The sequence below is a fragment of the Thalassophryne amazonica genome, chromosome 13 (assembly GCF_902500255.1).
Source record: "Thalassophryne amazonica chromosome 13, fThaAma1.1, whole genome shotgun sequence".
Lineage (NCBI taxonomy): Eukaryota > Metazoa > Chordata > Actinopteri > Batrachoidiformes > Batrachoididae > Thalassophryne > Thalassophryne amazonica.
The window spans coordinates 58,729,498-58,752,103 of record NC_047115.1 but is presented as its reverse complement, the minus strand read 5'-3'; the positions used below and the strand labels follow the sequence as shown (position 1 = coordinate 58,752,103).

The following is a 22,606-nucleotide window of genomic DNA, read 5'->3' as shown; positions in this document are numbered from 1 at the left end:
TTGGTGTTCCTTAATCTTTATTTACAGTTTTAGGAATATTGTGAATAAATGCAAAACATTTTTTTTAATTATTGCAGTATTAGGTCATATGAGCTGATAATTCAAACTAATTTTACTACATACTACAAATAATTTCTAATGTCTTTGTGCCCTTGAGAGAAATGTCCTAGAAAGCGTGTTGCTTTGATCTTGGAACAGCAACCCTGAATCATTTTCTAAATAAAGAGGATATGAATATGCATATCAACACATTTTTGTGTATTATTTGTTTGGTTTTTATGCAAGTGTAGTGAAAGAAAAGAATAATTTAAAAGCACTTGGCAGTTCTAAATAATGACAGAAAAAGGACAGTGGGATAGTAGAAAATTACCCACAGCTGCTCGTAAAAATGTTGTGAACATATAACATCTTCCACACGTGCAAAGTGCAGCCAAGCTCTGCGATAACGCCGCGCCAGGATGTCAAAGTTCATTTTCCAGCAGTTTAGCTCATAACAGTCAGGAGCGCTGGTAATAAATAAGCCTGCTTTGGGAAAGTTTTATTTTGGCTCAGATGAAGACTTTACATAAGACATGGGGTGCTCCTCGCTCCTTTAGTTTTGTTATGGTGAGACACTAAGAACAACAGTCCACAATTACAATATATGTATGAACACAGAAATAGCTACATATTTGCACAGTTCGGTGTGACCTGGAGATAAAAGGGACAAGCCAAAAGAACTGCAGTGACATAAAAGCACAGCACTGAAGATGAAGCTGAATGTGGCCTTCAGATTTGAGTGAAGGTCTGAAGAAACCAACCATACAGAAATTAGTGGTGTTTTCCTCCGAGGAGTCACAAATATGTGCGCGTGCGAAAGGGAATGTGGCAGGATGACATTTTCAGCATTTTGTTTGAGTTGTTCCTCGCTGCTGTTACAAAGCTAGAATGACTCCGCAGTTCAGTTGGTTACACAAAGCACAACATCTGTGAGTCAGGCATGACGCGGCCATAAAAGGCCAACAGCCAGAGAATCATTTATAGCATCGGAATAGCTCGCTAACTCGCTTCCCAAGGTTGTATTTTCAAAGCCGGTTTAGCATGTTGATTTCTTCTTCTTCTTCTTCTTGCTACAACACGCGCACTTTGTGATGCTGTCGACAGAAAGAAAGAAGAAAAAGCTGTTTACATGGGCATCTGATTGAGAGCGAAAATAAACGGTGGTTTCCATTGGACAGGAAGTGATGTTGTCAGTTTACAATGCAAGCCGACTTAAACGCAGCATGACAGAAACAAAGTTCAGACCTTCTTGTTCCTGGTTACCACAGTTGACTCTTACAGCCACTGAAACCAACTTCTGTATAAAAATGGATGTGAAAACAACACTGTTCATTTACATTTTTTCTGCGGGGATTTTTCTCCCCCCCACACATTCCCCGCTCAGTGCTCTGTTATTTACCGAGTCGTCTGTCCCTGACAAGTCAGGCAGATTAAGGGGATATGTTTCCATCTTGTGTTTTTTCTTCTTCTTCTTCTTCTTCTTTTTCTAAATGGATACACATGTGGCACATCTGGGTCCAAGCCTGATTCATTACTCACTTTTTTTCTTTTTTATATTCCATTCTCTGCAGCCATGGCAACTGCTGCATGTTTAGCAGAAAAGCTTTTGAAGGCAGTGGAAAAAGAGCGAGAAAGCCTAGGGAGGAAGCGTAAAGGGAGAGCGAGGGAGCGAGCAAGGGAGGGAGGAAGAGCGAGCAAGCTCTCAGTAGTTGGCCTACATCCAGTGTAATCATGCCATGGAGCCGAAATGAGGCCTTTGGCAGCACACCAGGTTTCTGAGAACAAAGACGTGAGCTTCTAATGTTGGCGGTGGGGCCTGCTTGGCATCCTTTGCCATTTCCCAGCAGCCCTTGCCTTGGCTGGCTTCCAGGCCCTCCCCCCTCGCTGGGACTGCAAAGAGGATCAGAATAAAGAGAGAGACTTGTTTTTCACTCGCCTCTTGCGCTGGCCAATGACATCACCTCTGCAGCCTCCAGCCCCCAGATTCCAGCCGCCCAGCACATTTTTCCCTTTTTGCTGGGGACCCTCCATTTTATTTGAATTCCACCATTTTAAGCCGAAATGAAAGAATGCGGCTAAAAATGCCTATTAAAAAAATAAAGATGAATCATAAGGCAAAGTCCCTTGTTGGGCATACACTGTAAAACTAAATCTTAATAGAGTATTTTTGTCAAATTCTATTCAAAATATGTAATTATACTTACACATCGTTATAGCACAGATAACAGTTTCACATATTAGCTGCCTTAGTTTTAATAAAATGTTACTTTGAATATGTTAGTTTTCTAAATGAATTGTGTTAAGTCCATGATGTTATGCACTGTAAAAACTCAATTTTAATTTCAATTTTCAGTTTCAATTTATTTTCATTTATATACCACTTCAGTGGTGGCACTGCTGCACTTCTGGAATGATCAGAACAAGTTTAGGAAATTTGCTCCTAAAAATACTTTGTTGTGTTCCAGTTGGTCAATGGTGTTTTAGTATCTCCAGTACAATAATATTCAGTGAGTCTAGCCATTTTAAAAAAAAAGTGAAACTACACTATATAAAAAAGAAAAACCTCAACAACAATAGATAATAGAACAGTTATACAGCTTCACAATGAAGTGGTAGAGATGATGATTTTCTTAAGAAGAAGACCTGAAAGTTTAGCTACAAATTGCCAGTTTTCAATTTTTTTTCAATTTATTTTCATTTATATAGCGCCAAATCACAACAGAGTTGCCTCAAGGCACTTCACACACATAAGGTCACTAACCCCCAGAGCAGCAGTGGTAAGGAAAAACTCCCTCTGAGGAAGAAACCTCAAGCAGACCAGACTCAAAAGGGTGACTCTCTGCTTGGGCCATGCTACAGACATAAATTACAGAACAGTTCACAAAAACGAATATACAGGAAATGCTGTTGGTGCACAGGACAGGAGGGTGCAATTTTACTAAGTATATTTATGTAATTTCTTGTCAAAGTATCTAATTAAATGTAATATAAGACACAGTCACCTAACAAGTAAAACTTTAGTAAAATACACTATAAGGACTTGTTTTTAGATAACACATCTTAATGTGAAGTGAGTCTTGAAAACATGGTATGTTATCTGAGACAAGAAAAGCTTGTTTTGACACAATCTAAGATGTTTAAGCTGCCGTGTTATTTGTGAAAACTGTAACACTTCCTAATACTAGTAATTTCAAGTTCTTATTTTACAAATTAAATGAATTTTCTCTTGTTCCATTGGCAGATTTTTAAAAACATGAAAACAAGGTGTTTAAAATGTGTACCAAGTAAAAAAAAACAAACAAAAAAAACCAAAACAAAACCTGGTAATGGAATGAGTGAAAATTGTCTTGAACTAAAATGTGATACTTTGGCATTTCAAGGCAAAACAGATCTTGAAATTAGCTAAGAAAACTCATTTTGACCATTATTTTACTTGTATTGGGAAGTGTTACCTCTGTTACATGTGACACAACAGCTTAAATCTGATTGTGAGTCAAAAAATGTTGCCTCATCTCAGATATGACTCAAAACAAGATTTTGATACTTGTTGATGACTTTTTGCAGTGTTTTTGTGATATTTCTTGTCAGAATATCCAATTCCGCTTAAAATGTCAGCAATCGCCTAACAAGTAAAAATTCACAGAGATATAACGACTTGTTTTTAGGAAAATACATCTTAAGCTCTAACCAAATATATTTCTCTAATTTCTACTCAAAATTACACTTGATATTAAGTTCCAATCACTGAACAAGTAAAATTTCTGTTAAATAAGGCCTCATTTTTAGACAATGCATCTTAAATATCATGAATTTTTACTTGATCTATTGGCAGATTTCTTTATTTATTTCATCAAAACAATGTTTTTTTAAACTCGTACCAAAAAATAAAAAAATAAAAATCTGCTCTGGAACAACTGAAAATTCAACATTTTTAAGATGCAGTATCTGTGAGGTCCTTATAAATACACTTAATCTTTTTCATTAGGTGATTTTATCTTATATCAAGTGTAGTTGCATATTTTGTCTAGAAATTAGACAAAAATACTTTAAGATTTTGACTGTCTGTACTGTATAACATCATGGATTTAACAGAATTCATTATATAAAATTGACGAAAAGATATCCAATCTAAGGTTTCTGTTAAAAACCAGAAGACAGCTAATATGTGAAGCTGTTACGTGTGCTTTAGTATGTCTAAATATAACACTGCAAACAGGATATATGTAGCTGTCGGGTACCACGATAATCTCTATGGTTACCATGTAACACATGCACCAGCACATTCACTCTCCTGACATTTCCAATCCAAGCCACTCTGCTTAGCTATTAATCTACAACAGATGCATAACTGGCTCCTGCTATAATCTCCTTTTATGTCTGCGCAACATGTCACGATTTGGCTCAACGTTCACCTCAGCCATTGTGCTACAAAGGTTATTATATAACATGAACTTTGTTTTCAGTGTGGAGGAAAAACAGTAAAAAAATAAAATAAATCACAGGAACTATCCACTGCTGAGGCAGAAAACTTCACAGAGAATTTGTAATGGTTTGCAAGCATGAATAAAAAATAGGCGATACAAAATTCAACAGGCTTCCGAAAGCGACAGAACAAAAATAACGTCATCTTGTCATGCCACAAATGCTGTCACACGGTGGGTATTCCCCAAGCCAACACCTACCGCTCACTCTTTATTTAGCTACACGTCTCAATTTAGATTCTACTCTTTTTTTTTCTTTCAAATTTGAGAGTGTTATAAACCTACTCCATATGGTTGAGTGGTTAAGCTCACATTAGACTGCCATGAGCCAGGTCATGCTGAGGTGATTTTACTGTATACAAGGTTCATACTGCCAATCAGAGCCATCTGTGCATGCCTGGCTTCCTGTCAGAGCGCCGCTGCCTTGCGTCCTGCCTGTTTAAAGCATCCAGTCTGACCACATCTTAGATCAGAAGCTCTTCCTACTATAGAATCAAGTCCTTTAAGATTTAATTGAATCACAGCGTGTCGCCGTCTTGCATAATAGCATGCAGCTTATTGCCTACACAAACATCTACTGAGTGAAAACCAAAAGGATCAAAGCATTAGGCAACTGTTTCCCACCAATATTCAGTTTTGTTTACTTTGTCCTTCACAACAGTCATTTCCTAACTATGTCATAAAGGCCGACAGCACTTCCTGGTGTTGTTAAAAACTACAGAGGCGGAGGGAAACCGGTGTTGGGAATTGGAGTGTTAATACAGAAAATCCCCACGGCTTTACAGACCAAAGAACACTGTCGATGCTAAAAATTAGTCACATATGTAAACATGTAGTCAGGTCCAGAAGTATTCTGACAGCGGCACAGTATTTTGTAATGTTGTCTCTGTACATCACCACCATGGAGCTGAAATGAAACAATCAAGATGTGCTTGTAGTGTAGACTATTAAGCCCCTTTCACACTGGGTCTGTGTAGAGTTGCATTGTGCTGCGTATGTAGTACGCAGTAAATTTTGCTGAGTACAGTTTACTCTGCTGCAATAACATTTGGTCCCAGTCTAAACAGAGTAAAATACACTCTATTATTATCACTTTACCGGGGCGTTGCTAGGCCGGTATCATAGATTTACGTCGACAGTATCTGGTTATACCCGCCCGCTGTGCGTAAACAAATGACATCATAGCACACGTGCAGCCCAAGAACTGTCCGCAGAGGGGAAAAAAACAAAAACAAACTGTCTGCAGAGGAAAAGATGAAAAGGCGAGAAGTGTGTTTTGGTCCCAATATGGATGATTTTCTCATGGATAGTACAACAATGAACAGCAGCTAAAGCAGCCAGCTTGATGAGGACGCACTGCTGAATTTGAACAGCAGTGCGCGCGCCAGGCGCAAGGCAGGAGTTAAGTGAGCCAACTTTTTATGTACACGTTACGTGTTGTGTATCTCAGTAAAAAGTGATAATAATGCAAATAAAATGCTGTTGTCGTGCGGTATGCATTTTTCCAAGTCCCTACATCCATCCCGTCGCCCGCAATGACAGCTGTTCGCCCTTGTCTAACTCGGGCGAATAGCTGTCATTTTGGGCGACTGGGCATGGACGTCGAGCCTCTTGAAAATGCATACCGCCCTCCAAAAGCATGTTATTGTATTATTATAGAGTGAAATCAGCTCTACTGTCTTGACTAATCAAGTTTTTCTACTCCAATAAGAGTTGATTTTACACTGTGATAGAGTTGATTTAGCACTGTGATAGGGTATACTGAACTCTGTTTGGACTGGGACCAAATGTTATCTCAGCAGAGTAAATTTTACTCTGCAAAATTTACTGTGTACGCAGGGATGGCTGTGTATGTTGTGCACGGGGGTTTGGGGGGGGCATTGGCCCGCCTTTTCTTCTTCTGTGGTTTTGAAGCTTCACTGCCTGCAAAGTTCAGCAGAGTCCATTGGGATGAATAAAATCTAGCAATGCAGGTATGTACTGATTTAAAAAACCTAAAAGGATTTTTCGGCAGACTGGCGTAGGGTAGGGTCCAATTGCGGAGGCTTGGTGTACAGTAGCGCAGTGTTGCGCAGACTTGTGTAGAGCACTGCATTCAGTGCTCTACGTCGAATGTCCACGAAAAATTACACATTTAATTTTTTGCGGCCATTTCGCGGAACGCTTTGTGTCCCTCAGTGTATTGCCACGTAGGACCGCATAAGCTCGGCGTAGTCCGTACGCTGTATTACACAACTCCATGTTGGCCCGTGTGAATGACCGTTCACACGGGCCCCTTTAATTCTGCTGAACCCCTTTAATTAAAGGGGTTCAGCAAAAATAATGCATCAATCATTTGGGAATTATGGCCATTTGTGTTCATAGTTCCTCCATTGAGAGCCCATAAGTAATTGGACAAACCAAATATAAGGATTATTTTTAGAGATCACTTTCAAAGTCTGGCCCTTTTTTTGGCAAGTAGGGGGATGGCTACATGAATACTTCTGAGTCACTTAATATGTCTTGGTTTACATTTACATCAGTCTTTAAGAAATACTTCATGGTAAATCTGTCTGGAGGAGGCAGTTCTTTAAAAAGAAATTGAGTGACTGTGCAAGAAGGAAGCTAGTGAGGGATGCTGTCAAGACACCACACAGTTAGGAGTTATAGGCTGCTGTGGATGAGTCCAGAAACTGTGCTACTTTTGTCTGTTGCATCACCATGCATGACATTTCAGCTATGGTTTGCCAGGGAGACTTGGGCCTACATGTGATCTGTTCTCTTGCATTAAAATATTTTTTTCTGTTCCACTCCAACAAAAAACTGTGGTACAATGGACAAAAGCTGCATGATGCACAGAAGCCTGACTCCTTCTGGGTTGTCATAAGTCTCTAGGTGGCTTCCCTCACTAGTCTGCTTGCACGGTTTAAAAATTTTTTGAGAAGCTTAATGTTTGTATATCTTAATGATTAGTGTAAGTGAAGTCCAAGACATACAGTCAAAAGTACAAGCACATCTCGATTGTTTCTCCTCCATTTGGTGGTGTACGGAGGGAAAATATAAAAACGGTGTCCTGTCCAAATACTTCTGGACCTGACTGTACTACATAAACTACAAAGAATTGTATTATTTAGCATTTTTATTAATGCATTTCTGCTTTACAAATGGGCTGTCACTGCCTACGGCAAAGTCGGAAGACTGGCATATGAGTTTGTTTTTTTAACACTGTTACCACTTTTTACTGTTTATGGAAACCCTGTGAAAGCGACTACAACAAAGCGCCTCATGCTTCAGTGCGTGATCATAGCCGCAGGCAGCGAGCCAAATGGCATGATGTCCCATAGATGGGTGAGGTGGCTGAGAGAGTACGTGACTAAACATCTTACTTCCTCTTTCCAACGTCACATGGACTTGCACAAACATATCCTGCTTTGTGTTTGCAGGTTTCAGACGCGTTGCCTCACCCAAACCCTGAGGCTAAAAGCTGCAGTGAGTTGGAATGAACCCAGATGAGAGGGTGGAATCTGAACTACTGGGACACTCCTCCAGTTCAGATGTGCATCAAAGCTGCACTTTTACTCCAGGGGATTTTGGCTGACTCTTTGGTATATCACGTTTGTAGTGAAATCCCTTCTTCCCCCAAATACGTAACACATACAAATATTAAGTGCTTTGTTATAACTCAGATTTTAATATGTTGAAAACAAGTGATGCACTGGTTTCGGCAAGTATGATTTCAGACTGTTTAATGTCAGAATTAATTTCAACACATATCCCAATAACACCAAAAATGGCCAAAAAGCAGTAAGCACAGAATGATGACAGTACCTTAGTTTTAGGGGCAACAGTTTTTTTTAATCACATGGAAAAGTGTTTAGCAATCTCAGAGGGAGGGTCAAAGTTTTCTGCAACTTCTGTGTTGCATCTCTGCAGCAGAGTCACATTTTGCTTTGGACGTCTGTTGCTGTGGTTGGTGTTGCTGACGCATGCATTTCTGATGGAGTAATACTACGGTAATGTGTTTTGCAGACTACATGTGGGATTGTGTAAGCTTTAGTACCCACTGTGCTGATTTTAATGTTTTTTTTTTTCACTGTGTGCAGTGAAAAACCTTGAACAGTTCTCAACCAATGTGACAGAGTTGGACTATTTTTAATTCATTCTCATTTATGCATGATAATAACAGTTTGATAACATAAGCTATAAAGCAGCCGGACAGTGAAGCCTTGCAGAATGATGTGATGAAACATGATTGCAGATGTAATGAATCCTATACTTACAACCAAGATTGTATGCAGTATACGAGAATATATATGTACATTGGAAAACCCCTCTGTCACAACACCCATAGGTTTTCTAAAGAGCAGGTTTGAATCTCAAATGGGGCAGCTCTCAAGATGTTTCTATCTTGGTCATGCCTGACTCCTGACCAACCCATAAACGGGTAAGCAGAGCTTATGCTAGACCGGTTTGACCTGGATAGGAAAAAATGAAGCGTGAACATACCCTTCCTCTTGTATTTACCAAGCAAAATAAGGCTAACAGGGTAACTTTGATTTAGGTGTTCGATTAACGCATATTATAGATTAGACCGTGATTTTCAGAACAGGTGGCTTGGCAGCAGGTATTAAAAACTGTCAAGTCTGGCAGCATGTGTTGGTACCGCGCTTCATCCCATCCACGACACCATGGATGGTAACCAAAAATAAAAAAACAAACAACATTTCCTTCGGGATTGATGAAGTTCTTCTTATTCTTAAATTAAACTGCAACCAAGCAGGCAGACCACCAATCCATTCCTCTAAAATAATCATCTATCTGTCACAGCCAGGTGAAACATGGGCATTGTTTCAGCCTTCTCCAGCCACTGGGATTCTCAACATTCAGGCATCTATGTGCTGGATCATGCACAGTGAAACATGCCATATGGCCAAGTTATCACAATGCAAGTGATACTCCACATCCTCTGAAGAGACCTTGTACTACAGACATTCATGTCTTAGGTCACCAGTTAATGTCCAAGTCTTACAACCATACAGTAAGATAGACCAAATCAGGACCCTAAAGATTTGGAGAATGAAGGTCCAAGTATTTTGGGATCTTGGTGCTGCCTGACCTACTCATTCCCTCCAGAAATTTGAGATGCCAGGATTTCAACAAATAATTCAACCACTCTATCTATATATCTCTCTATACACAGAGTTACATCCATCTGTCTCTCTCAACATGAGCATGTATATTGGTTGAATTCTTTGTTGAAATAATTGCTAAAATCTTGGCATCACAAACTTCTGGAGGGTCTGCTTACTGTATGGTTGTGAGATTTGGCCATTAACCAGTGCCAAGGTGACGATTAATGTCTTTGGTACAAGGTCCCTTTGGAGGATCCTTGGAATTACTTTGTATTAAAACGGTTACCTAGGGGGACTGGCATATTTCCTGAGGATGCTTGTCATCATCAGTGGAGCTACAGTGGAGGAATACCTGCTAGTTATTGCTATAAAGATGCTAACTTACAAATTAAATAACCTGAAAATTTCACTCAAGGGAAACACTGGAGCACCAACTTCTTAAAAGGTCCATTAGTACAAGTAACCTCACAGCAAGTCATATTATCTCAGATATTTTAATAAAATGCTAGAAAAGACAAACACTGTTGAGTCCGCAGCAACTAGCAGCCACTGCCAGCAGCTAGTAGGTGGTCCCCTTCCCCAGTACAGTAGCAATCAAAGTGAACGTGCCCTTAATTGTTCTTCTTCTTCTTCTCCCACTCCCACACAGTACATTTGTCATAAATGGGGAAACAAGCTATACAGACCAAAAATGTTTTTGTACCATGCTGTAAAAATGTTATTTGTGCTCCAAAGTTGGACATTTTAACATGAGTGTTGATTCATCTTTGGAGCCAACATCAAGTGGTAAATTAAGGAACTGCACATTTTGACACTTCCTTATTGGCTTCATTTTTTCGGCACTAGAGGTTGCCGCTTGCATCAAAAACAAAAACAAAAATATTTCCACTTAATACAGTTGAGAGTGCAATTCCTCTAAAACTAAAGTAGGTATAAACCAGAAACCTTGATGGAAAGTACAGTGATGACCCAGAATTGGTGAAATGTATTTTTGTGGAAGAAAAACAAATCACTGCCACTGTTTTTTTTTTTTTTTTTTTTTTTATGAATACTTTCATTACCTACAACTCCTGGATTACAAGAACAAGGAAGATTAAATTTAGCTTGTTGTGAAGTACCACACATTATGTGGTGTTTATGAAATGCATGCTAACAAATAAAAACATATCTTTTTTTTACAAGATCGCCTATTTAAAAAAAACGTTAAAGCTTTATTAGAAACACATGTGTGTTTCATTTCTGCAGATGTGCCAATTTAGGAAGTACAATTGTGCAATTTACAGCTACAGGAAACAGAAACGCTGCAGGAAATGCACCCTGTTTAGTCAACATGATGTATATATCTACACATTCTTATCAACGGACCCAGAGTGTAAGTGAGAAGGGGTGGAGCTTGTGTTGCGTATAATTTTGCACTGCTATTGAGTTTTCAGTTTTATGTTGCGGTCACACTTGCAATTTAGCTCTTACATTCATGACCAAATTTCATTTAGTTCAATGTAATTTTCAGTTATTTCTGGATTTTCCCAGATTTCCCACATGAGGCAAAATATTTGAGTAATCTCCTCACCTTGAGTTCAACATTAGTGAAATCTAACACGCAAATTCATATTGATGCTGAGTAATAAATTATGAATTCTCTTAGTTTTTGTTAAATAGTCAAAAAATGCAGCAGCTATACCATATATTAAACACTAGCTTGCAATAACAATTGTGACCGATCTTGCTAGGAAGCTGACTAGCCTTACTCAGTCTCTACAGTGGTAACATGCTTACCTCACAGAATGTGAAAACATTTTTTAAAACAACCTATTACACAGCTTACCTTAGCCTCGCTGTCCTTCTGCAGCACTGCTTGTGATTGTCAAGAGAACTTACAGCGATGTTAGCATGCTAACTAGTGCTACAGGAACATAACTGTAAAACAAATCAGTTGAGGCTGCCAGAGTTATGTGTACGTCCACCTTGTAAATAAAAATACGTGTCTTACCTGGGCAACTAGTTGACACTGATGCTACTACACACATTAGCTACAAATGACAGCAACATGCAGTTGGTTTTGTTGCTTGATGGGCATGCCCGCTACATCTCCTTAAGATTTCTTATAAATTGCTTCAGAGTTATCTGGTCACAAAACTGTGCTTTTAGTTTTAGAAGTGTTTATTTCTCACTAACATTATTAAATATGTGAGAAAACAGATTTATAAAGAAACACAGCTGTTTCAGAGCGTTTTTCGTCATCTTGGATTATTTTGTTCAAGCGAACAACCAACTGATGTTACGCCGCGTGTTCACTCTGATTGGCAGTTGTTGTGTCGCACCACTCGGTATTTGTATAAAATAGACTTCATGTCTATTTTGGCTCCACCTAGCTGGCGGCAGAGCGACCGTTGTTGCTTGCCCCTGCAAAACGCCCACTCTGATTGAAAATGAATGGCAAGTCGTCGCTTTGCCTCTGTCACTAGCTGTCATTTGTAGATAATGTGACGATGGCTATAGACTGTTCCCCACCTCCTCCTCTTCCTCCTCCAGGAGCGCTACCGGAGGGATGTCGCTATCAAAATTAACCAGGAAACAATTGTAAGAAATTCTATCTAGGAAAGCACTACATGCGTTCAACAAAAACAAGAAAGAGTTATTAGCATTAGTAGAACAGGCAGCGGACAGATATGAGGAGTCATGAGGAGTCTGAACATAAACGGAGGAGCTGACACTCAACGTCTGCAATGTCCAACTTTTTCAGTTTGCTTGTATGAGATGCACATTCTGCAGCTTCACAGAAGAAAACCATTAACACCAGTATATCACCTTAAGCACGCACCTGACGAACAAAACTGTCAAGTAGAGGTGGGTGGATCGATCCTAATATCAATAATATCGATATTATTGGCATTGATATTGAACAATCCTCATATAAAAAGATCGATACTCAAGCTTTTTTTCTCTCCCGCACGCACTGACTGCTGCGCACGCAGATTCATCAAAGTCTACACTCTGTAAGAGCAGCGCTGCGCTGTGTCACACAACACGGAGCAGCGCCCCCTTGTATTGTGGTTTGTCAGCCCTCTACCTCAGGAGATTTTAAGTTGTGTTGAGTGATATTTTTTAAACAAAAATGTTGATTGTGATAATAAAGTATTTTGTTGTCACGTACAATGTTTGGTGAAATTCTATCCTAGGTCTTTTGGATCCTTTGGATCTATGAAGCTTAAATATGAAAGAGTATCGGTATCAATATCGATACCGAGAATTTTGGTATTGATCTGATACCAAGTAAATACAGGCCCAGTATCGCCCACCTCTACTGTCAAGTGATGCGATCACATATAACGAGGGCATGTCAACTTTTTACCCAGAATGCACTGCGGTGTCATGCAAATTTTTACGCAAAAGGCGTAAAAATTTGTTGAACTTCAGTTCCATCAAGCATGGAGGAAAAGCTGACAGTGACAGTGTTGGGTTTCCCATAATTTATCATTAAACATTCAGCACAATAATGCCAACTAACCGCGTCCTCGGAAGGCCCATCAAGAGACAAACACCAACTGCCCGTAGCCCTCATTTGTAACTAATCTGACCATAGCGTAAGACAGGAAGTACCAGGACTCCGTAGACTAAACCTCATATCAGATTTAGAGTTAAGAACGTGCATTTTCTGTGGCTTGGGAACTCGACAACAAAATGACTGAGGAGCGATGGCTGTGTAAGAGAGAACAAAATATGGGCAGAGCCGCACTTAGTCACACTATAACCCAGATCCATTCAGGCTTACAACACACGGGGCTGGAAATCCCCACCTCATGGCAGAGCTTCCTGCTCTCTGGCTCATGGAGGCGCCTCTCCATTCTCTTCATAATAAACATGTGCACACAACAGTCTGGACTCTGCTTAAAAAAAAGCTGTAAACGACAAATATTCCATTTGCTGCAGGTCTAATTCCAGATGGCAGCTGCGTGACATTCTTCTTCTTTTTTTTTTGGTGCACTGGTTGTTTTTGTACCTCCTCATTCATTGCACAGCCACAGTAGTAGCAGGCGAGGAGGAGGCGCTGTGTGCATTGAGAAAAACAAGCTGCACAGCTGAATTTAGCACAAAAGCAACAGCAGCAGCCGCTTTTTTTCCTGCCTGTCTCTCACAGCCACATTCTCTCTCTCTATTTTTTTTTTTGTCTTGTCTTTGTGCCTGGACGTTTTATGGGTTATTCCCTCTCTGTTCCTCTCGGTGAACAGGCTGAACCGGGTGCAGTTATGGCGGCGGTCCAAGTGATTAAATTTTAGTTAAAAAAAAAAAAAAAAAAAAAAGCAGCAGTGTGACAGAGGCTGCAGCCCGGAGGAGGAGGGTGTGTGTGTGTGTGTGCGCGTGTGTGTGTGTGTGTGTGGGGGGGGGGGGGGGGGGGGGGGGGGTCTGTCGAAGAAATCAAGTCAATAGAAACTGAAGTGGAAGCAGGCGTTTAGAGCTCCGTGCTGACGTCACAGTGAGTCTGTAGTAGGAGTCAGTCGGCGGAGATAGAAAGAGGAGCGCCGGAGTAACGCGCGCACCGACAGGAACTTCTCCCTCAAACTTACAGTCAGGAGGTCCACTTTTCCCCTCCGACAAAGGAGCTTGCTGGGTTTTTTTTTCTTTCATCCTCCCCTCTCTTCCCTCTCCGTCTTTTAGGAGGCTCGGACACGCAGGAGAAAGACATATTTTGGGGTTTGTGAGTGTGTTTTCTTCCCCCCCGCCATGTCGTCCGCGGCGGTCGCTGCTTCTTCCAGGAGGCAGTCGTGTTATTTGTGCGACCTGCCCCGCATGCCGTGGGCCATGATCTGGGATTTTACCGAGCCCGTCTGCAGGGGATGTGTCAACTACGAAGGAGCGGACCGCATCGAGTTCGTCATCGAGACAGCCCGCCAGCTGAAGAGGGCTCACGGCTTCCAGGAGGGAAGGTCTCCCGGGCCGGCCAAGGCGCAGCTCTCCGGGAAGGAGCTCCAGGCGGCGGGGGAGCCCGGCTCCCGGCCGCCGCAGCCGCTGGACCGCTACCCACTGTCCTCCGACCGCCCACCCCGGCTCGGACCGGAGTATCAGTCCGGCAGACAGGTGAACGGTATCCCCGTGCCGAACGGATTTCCTAAACCCGACGAGCCGCCGGAGCTGAACCGCCAGAGCCCCAACCCGCGCAGGAACAGCGCGGTGCCGCCGCCGAACCTCATGCCGCTGGCGAACGGCATGTCGTCGGTGCACGCCGTGAACGGCAGGCAGAGCCAGATGGGGCTTCCCTCCGCGCTGGCGGCCGGCAGCCCCGCAGACTTGGGGAAAAGACCCGCGTCGGTGTCCAGCACCGAGCACGAACGAGAGGCCAAGGAGAAGCACCGACCGGACAGCCTGACGCCGGAGATCTCCGACAGCCACAAAAACAGGGCCGAGCAGGAGTGGATGAGCAAAGGAAAGACTGTGAGGGACCTGATGACTCTGCACACCTTCGACAACAGGTTCAAGAAGGACCTGGCGGGCATGCCACAGAGGGTGACGGGCTACGAGGCCAGCGCCACCGCCTCCAAGTCAGGTGAGTCCAGCCAGGAAACAAATGGTCGTTAGTGAAAAAGTGTTAATGTGGCTGCAGATTTTCCTGCTGTTTTTGTGTGTGTGTGTGTGTGTGTGCGCGCTGCAGCCTGTTTACTTCACAGTGTATTGTTCATCCTTGTCTGAGGTATGCAACTCAACTGCTTTGTTTAACCCTTTCCCACCTCCAGACAGAGGAGGAAAACACCCCCGGAACATGAAGAGAAAAGCCTCACCTGAACCCGAGGGAGAGGGGACAGCGGCCAAAATCAACGGGGAAGGGCAGCAGTGGTTACCACCGCCTACCGACGGACTCAAAATGCCACCGGTTCCCCCACCAAGCTTCGCCTCTCCCCCTTCCACAATATCCCCTCACTCCCGTACCACCCCGCCCGAGGCAGCCCACAACGGCACGTCCCCGATGGCGGCGCTCATCCTGGCGGCTGACAACGCAGGGGGCAACAGCTCCCCGAAGGACGCCAACCAAGTCCACTCCACCACCAGGAGGAACAGCAGCAGCCCCCTTTCACCGTCCTCCATGAATCAGAGGAGGCTGGCGCAGAGAGAGGCGTCCGGTGCGGGTACCCCCCACGTACCGGGCATGGACCAAGTGCACCCCCAAAGCATTCCGGACTCCTCGGTACCCGGCAGCATACCCCTGTGCTGTACGCTGTGCCACGAGCGTTTAGAGGACACGCACTTTGTTCAGTGCCCGTCGGTGCCCTCTCACAAGTTCTGCTTCCCGTGTTCGAGGGAAAGCATAAAGCAACAAGGTGCCACAGGCGAAGTGTACTGTCCAAGCGGAGAGAAATGTCCCCTGGTTGGCTCGAACGTACCCTGGGCTTTCATGCAGGGAGAAATTGCCACCATCCTTGCAGGAGATGTCAAAGTAAAAAAGGAGAGGGACCCTTGATTTTGTCTGAACACTTCTTTTGGGGGAGGGGAAGCAAAAAATCTGAGTATAAATATATAAATATCACATACATACCATTCAAACAAACTAACAGACTTGTACATATTGGACCCAAGGGAAGAGTATACTTCGTAAACATGGTTGTATAATTTTTGATTTTTGAATACATTGTGTTTCTATATTTTTTGAAGATAAAAGGTATGTACTCATTATAATGGACTACGTTCCTCTTTGTTGATGTTTAACAAAATTCTCGATGTACTTCTAGGTCTGGTGGCAGTTCCTGTTTAACGTAGAATGTGACTAATGCTACTCTACGAGCACTTGGCAAAACCTGAAATGCTTTTAGCTGTACTTGTATGCACTTGTTTAAAAATTGCCAAATACAATTTCTGATCTTGTATGAACTAATTGTCTGAGCTTGGTTCATTTTGAGCGACGCAGGACTGCAAGCGGATTACGAGAGGTGGCGTTCTGCTCGAGGAGATGCAGCTTGTTGTGGCGGCTCAGGAGACCTGATTTACGCTGCACAACAAAAGTAGGCTACTGTTCCAGGCTGCACGACTTAATCAAAAGCTGCTGATCTGCAGCTTTTCTGGGTTTCGGGATTTAAAAAAAAAGAAAATTTAGAGCTGTTTTAAAAACGGATACGTGCTGCAGTTTGTGCAGAGACTAGTACTGTACATGACTGCAGCGTAATGCCAAGTCATGTTCAGTCAGCTGGAATCTGTTGAGTCAGTAATGTGAGAGTGCGTGATTGTCAATGTGATACAACAATATAACCGCATTGTGCAACCACAAATTAGGACTTCTGGTGAAATTAACCCCTCTTTTGTGCTGGCACCATATATTTTCAAGCTGGTTTGCAAACTGTGTGACACCGAGCAGTGCACGGTGTTGAGCTTTGCAGTACATCTTTTAGATGAATCTGTCATGAATTTAAAAGTTTCTGACAAATCACAAATTGTGAATAAAACATAAACTTTAAGGGAAGTGCTTTGACGATTGAACTTTCAGTTTCAGTGTTTTGTGTGTGTGTGTGTGTGTGTGTTGTCACTGATAGCAGGGTGTTCTTTCATGGTTTCACACACTAAGAACAGTCTTTACTGTGCCGTGTGTGGTCATCAATCTAAGTAACTGCTTCACATATTGGCCTCAGTTTGTTTCTGCAGATGCAAATTGTTGCAGATTCATGTCTGCGCGGCCATAAAAACAGCAATTCTGAGTCCATAATGGCACATAGGAGTTAGACTCATCTCTGCCAGTAATGAACTGCTTGCAAGATCATTAAGCGACAAAACTATAGTTACTGAGTCTGCAAAGATAAGCAATCTGAGACTGTTTGGCTCAGACAGAGACACAACTCGCTCCTCGCGGCTGATGCTGCACCGACGAGGTGCAGGCGGGGGGCATTAGAACCTGTAGAGGGGGCGGTTCATGTTCAAGTTGCACAGTTAATTTAAGATAAAATCTGCTTCCTGCACATACTCTCCTTCCAAATAAATAAATCTGCAGCAGCACACACGCCCAAAAGCAACCTTCAGCTCAGCTTTGACCAAGTTTCACATGCATGTGTCAGTCCTGCAGCTGAGCTGTGTTTCTCTGCACGGACAGAAGTGTTTCCATTGTGGCTCGAATGAGGATAAGAGCTGTATTCCCTCCAGGTGTTGGCTATCCCAGAGTCTTAAAGAGGATTAAAGCTATTGGTCAATATTTAGCGTCTTTCATAAGCTGGACGGTGTGTTCTCATGAACTCCTTCATAGTGCCGAAAGAAAACGCAGCCTTTCACACCAACTATTAAACCCACTCATGTTAAATTGTAATAATGGAGACACAAATTTAACTCAAGCATTCCATATTTTAAAAGTTTACTCAATGTAATTTCAAACTGAGCAGCTTCTGACACATATTGCATTTTTTTTTAAAGCGTCTCTTTGTTTATAGTCCTTTCATGTTCACTGGAATTTTATCAGTTACCTATCAGTTGGACTTAAAACTAAAAACACTTAAGTGAACTGTGCTCAGCACGCCCACTCCATTTATTCCTGTTTCTTTTTTTTAAACATATTGTTCTCAGAGGTTCTTTTATGAGTTGGCACTTTGACCCACTTGTACACTGCAGGAATTATTGAGTTACAACTGTGAATATCAGAGAGCAGAGCTGCTTTTATGCAACTTGAGATAAAGTATGACGAAATGAGACACAAAAAAAAATTGTTTTGTCTACCTTCATTAATCACAGCACAGCCAAAACCTGTTTGTTTAGCGCTGAATAACGTCATGTTTGTCATCGCGGTGAATTCGGTGCACAGCGGTTGCTGAGGTACGGCCTGTTTCATAGGCAGGGAGCGTTATTAGGACAGCTGAAGTAAAAATAAGAACAACAAAAAACCCAAAGATAGGTCTCACACACACACAGGTGATGGTGCAAAGCTGAGCCTGTATTCATTATATTGTTAAATCTTCAGTCTGCTGTTTTCAGGACAGCAAACAAAAAACATAAAGGAGCCATTTGTGGTTGATGACTCAGGTTTCTAAAAAAAATTCAACCTGTTTTCCACACAGGTATTATTTGATGTCCTCTTAGCCTGGAACTGTTTGATGTAATTTTAGTAATATGAGTTTTGTGTCACTGAACCAGGTGGAGTCTGGGTGAAACTGATGCCACTCCAGGCAAAGATTAATTTAGCTCTTTCTGCTGCCGTGTGACTCGTGCTTTCGTCGAGACAGTAAAATATAGCTTATCGCTTACAGTCAAGTAGTTTGCAAGGTTGGATGCTGCAGTAGTATTTATACAGATACTTTATCAAGCTAGTCTGACACACCGCCCAATCAGTGATCACCAAAACCCACACGGAGTGATTGATTAAATTAACAGTCCCATTAATGAGCCTAAAGAGATATAACTTATGTTCTGTTTTCTTCTTGACATGGTTAAAAGACACATAGGCGCTAACAGACACAAAAACCTCTGTGAACACATTCTTTTTTACATACCTTCAAGGTACAAACAAACTTGCGAATTGTGTGTGTGTTTTTTACTTAAAAATGTCAAAGTTGTGCAGCATAGGCTTTTGTAATAATTTAATGAGGACTTAAGATATCAAAAGTTTTATTTTAAATTTTTTTTGGTTAATCATCATGTGACTTATGCACAGACTTGGGTGACCATCTTGTGTCAAGATAGCCACATGAAACAAATAAAATATACTCTTTAAATACACGTGGTTGAGTAAAATTACTAACTGGGCAGCCGCCTAATGTTACCAAATGAAGACATTTTAGCAGAATATTTTATATGTAAACAAACAACATGGTCTACTTAAACTTGAAGCTACCTAGTTACATGCTAGCTCGCTAGCCGACCTGTGAAGCTGATATCTTTGTAGACAATGCAGATATTGTGGGAATTTGTGAGTCAAAAGTTCAGTAAAATTGAACTCAACATGAATTATTTAAACATATTCCTCCACTGAATTTTAGCAAATTCACTGTTTGAGGTGAATGACATTGAAATGAATTGAATTTCTCTTAGAAAAATCACTTAAAAGTGTGACTACATGAATCCACAGAGATGTTGTACTGATATCAGCCACAAAGCCTTTGGTCAAATATTATATTTAGTGGAGATTTTTTTTTCTACATTTGGAGCATTTTCTCAGCAATTGACTCCTCAAATTACCATGGTCTCTGTTTGATATTTGTTGTTCAGTTAAAATACAAGAATATGGAGTAATTAAAAAAATAAACAGCTGTATTCACCTTTGACAATGCAAATTTTATCTGTCCAGCTCTAGCAAATGGGAGGAACAGGAAGCTTGGTAACAGTGATTTCCTGTGAAACCTGCCGCAGCTGCTGTGGCATCAGTGTTCATCACTAACGTCCCAAATGCAACGTTAAACTAGTTCCTAAAAGCACTTGTTCTAGCTGTTAGCTTGGAATGCATTAGCAGAACATGACTTGGATGCAAATGAGATAGAGAAGCTCATTTAATGGTAGCTACATGCGAAAGAGCAAAGCTAGCATGGACAGTTTTTGTAGTGACTGGCTGGTGATACCATATCAGAAGGCCCCTTAATCAGTTGGGTTTCAGTAGGAAAAACCTCCTAATAATAACAGTAAAAGTATAAAATCTCTTCTTCATTTAAGTGAAAATTGAACTAAAAAATAAAGAGTAGCTGTAGCCCCCATCTTTATAATGTAATTCAAAAATAAAATAACCATGACCCTCACCCTAATCTTAACCCTAACCCCTCGCCTTCTGACTAGTGGGCCTATTGAAATAACAATGAAGACGCCAACTGGGCGAGTCTTACTAGCCAAGCCAGGCAAAACTAATAGCTAGCTGGTCACTAGCTTAGTGTGGTAATACTAATAGTGCGGTAACAAATTTACAGTCACTTGACAGAAGTGTATACTATCCCCTATTGTCTTACAACTGAGTGCAAATTAGTTTATACTGATCCCATATGGAAAAGAAATAGAAAAAACTTACAAGTTACATCGGTTCCAGTAATAAACTTTATATTTGACATGTGTTGTGCTTATAAGTCTCAGTTTGATATTACACACATCTACTAAGGATTTTGTACGTGGAATTACTGTCATACGTATATTGTTCTTGTAAGTTCCCAATTTATATAAGTCACATATTGTACAAATTTACTAAGGATCTTATATCTGGTTTGACTGTCACGTGTATTACAAGTTCCAGATAGAACAGATGCAAACTTTATAAAATTTGTGTATATCTTTTCCATATGGGATCTGTTTATGAAACATACAGTTTATACTTCTGTACATAAGGAGAATTTTATAAAGTTAGATTACATGACGTGGCTAAATAATGTGATAGCTGCCACAATTTTGGATGTGTCCATTGTTATGTTCAATGGTTAGCAGTAGCAGTTATTGGTTGTCAATGCCATGGTTAACACTGAAATGTGTCAAAATTATTTAAATTAATGATAATAATTCATGCAACGTATTAAAACAAATCTGTCGCTTGGGGAATTGGAGTATATATGTACATTGCAGTGAGTTACATCAACGTTAATTGAAATTCAGTCTGAAAAATTGCAGCAAAATTCAAAGGTGACTGCAGCTAAACTTTGAAAATATTATGTCTAGATGGTAACCCTATTAACATTTTGTCCTGCTATAAAGAGCAGACAGCCAAAACACGAACCCCATCAGCATCAAAGTCTATAAATTGTGACCCCCACAACTTTTTTGTTTTAAACAATGAACATTGTCCAGCATGTGGGTGGCAGGAGAGAAGGCCCGTGTTGGAGACAGCAAAGCACCAGATATAGCCAGCTGTTTCACTAATGAATCTATGTTTAGCACAATAAATCAAAAAGCATGCTCGTGCTGCTGTAATCCCCTGAAAGTAAGCAGAGACAGGGGCGCGCCCAAAGGAGAATCTGGTCCACATTTCTCCACTCCCAGTGTAACTGATCCGCTTGGTTAATTTTAGACCTGTCAGTGAAAACAAGGTCACAGCAAATGTTGTATTGAGGACACGCTCGGATCTGCCTCTTTTTCATCAATCAAAGTTTCCCTTTGGAGTTGGGTTTGGGCTCCTGCGAGACTAGTAATGACGGTTTCTCTTCTCAGCGCTGAGGGAGCGGCTGAAGCTCCAACCAGCAATTAGGAGGCGCACGGCTGAATCCGCAGGATATGTGAAATTTCCCTTCTGATTTCTGGCTTGCTTCACAGAATGGGGGTGGGGGTGGGGTTGATATTGGAATGCTCTGGCCTGTTTACAGGCCTGCAGTGTAAACATATTCAGTGTTTTGTGCCAAATCAATTTAGGCTGAGATTGTTAATCAAACGTGTTGTACGTCAGAGTGCGAATTATACAGTGACAATCAGGGGGATCCTTACCCAACATGAATGTTAGCTTTAGCTAACTAATGTTTGTTAACTAAACTGCAATTTAAGGAAAATTTTTAGAAACTACCTCATAGCACTAGCTCATAAACACTTGACAGTCTAGATTAAATTAAATATAACTTTATTGATCCCTTGGAAAGACTCCCTCAGGGAAATTGAGGTTCCAGCAGCATTGTATAGCAGCACACAGGGTAAGAAGCAAAAAAAAAGAAAAAGAAAAAAAATGCAAATATAAATACAAATACACAATATAAATACCAGACATACTGATCAATACTGGTTTACTGGCTACTACTGTTCCTTTCATTCTCATTCCCGACCTCTGTCTTCCTGTGACCCTTCCTCCCCCCAAGTGAGGAGTTGTACAGTCTGATGGTCTGGTCTGAGGGACAAAGGAGTTTTTCAGTCTGTTGGTCCTGCACTTAGGAAGGAGCCAGAAAATAGTATGACGATATTCTTCCAGGCATTAATGTGGGAAATATATTGTAATATTTACAATTACACACAAGTTTTAGTTTTAAATGGGGGACGGGGGAGAGGCAGACCCCACCAGTACCCCCTGTAATTCCAACCATGTTGTACATGTTTGAATATTCTGAATTATTTTTTTGCTGTGCTCTGTCC

At 41.3% G+C, this 22,606-nt stretch overlaps 1 protein-coding gene across 1 annotated transcript; it reads left to right on the top strand.

The window, feature by feature from the left end:
- Nucleotides 1–14,018: 14,018 nt before the first annotated feature.
- On the top strand, nt 14,019–16,489 carry irf2bp2a (interferon regulatory factor 2 binding protein 2a). Its single transcript, XM_034184438.1, has 2 exons — nt 14,019–15,173; nt 15,361–16,489. Exons 1-2 carry the CDS (start codon nt 14,354–14,356, stop codon nt 16,080–16,082), a joined length of 1,542 nt encoding a protein of 513 aa, XP_034040329.1. The 5' UTR covers nt 14,019–14,353; the 3' UTR covers nt 16,083–16,489.
- Nucleotides 16,490–22,606: the final 6,117 nt, after the last annotated feature.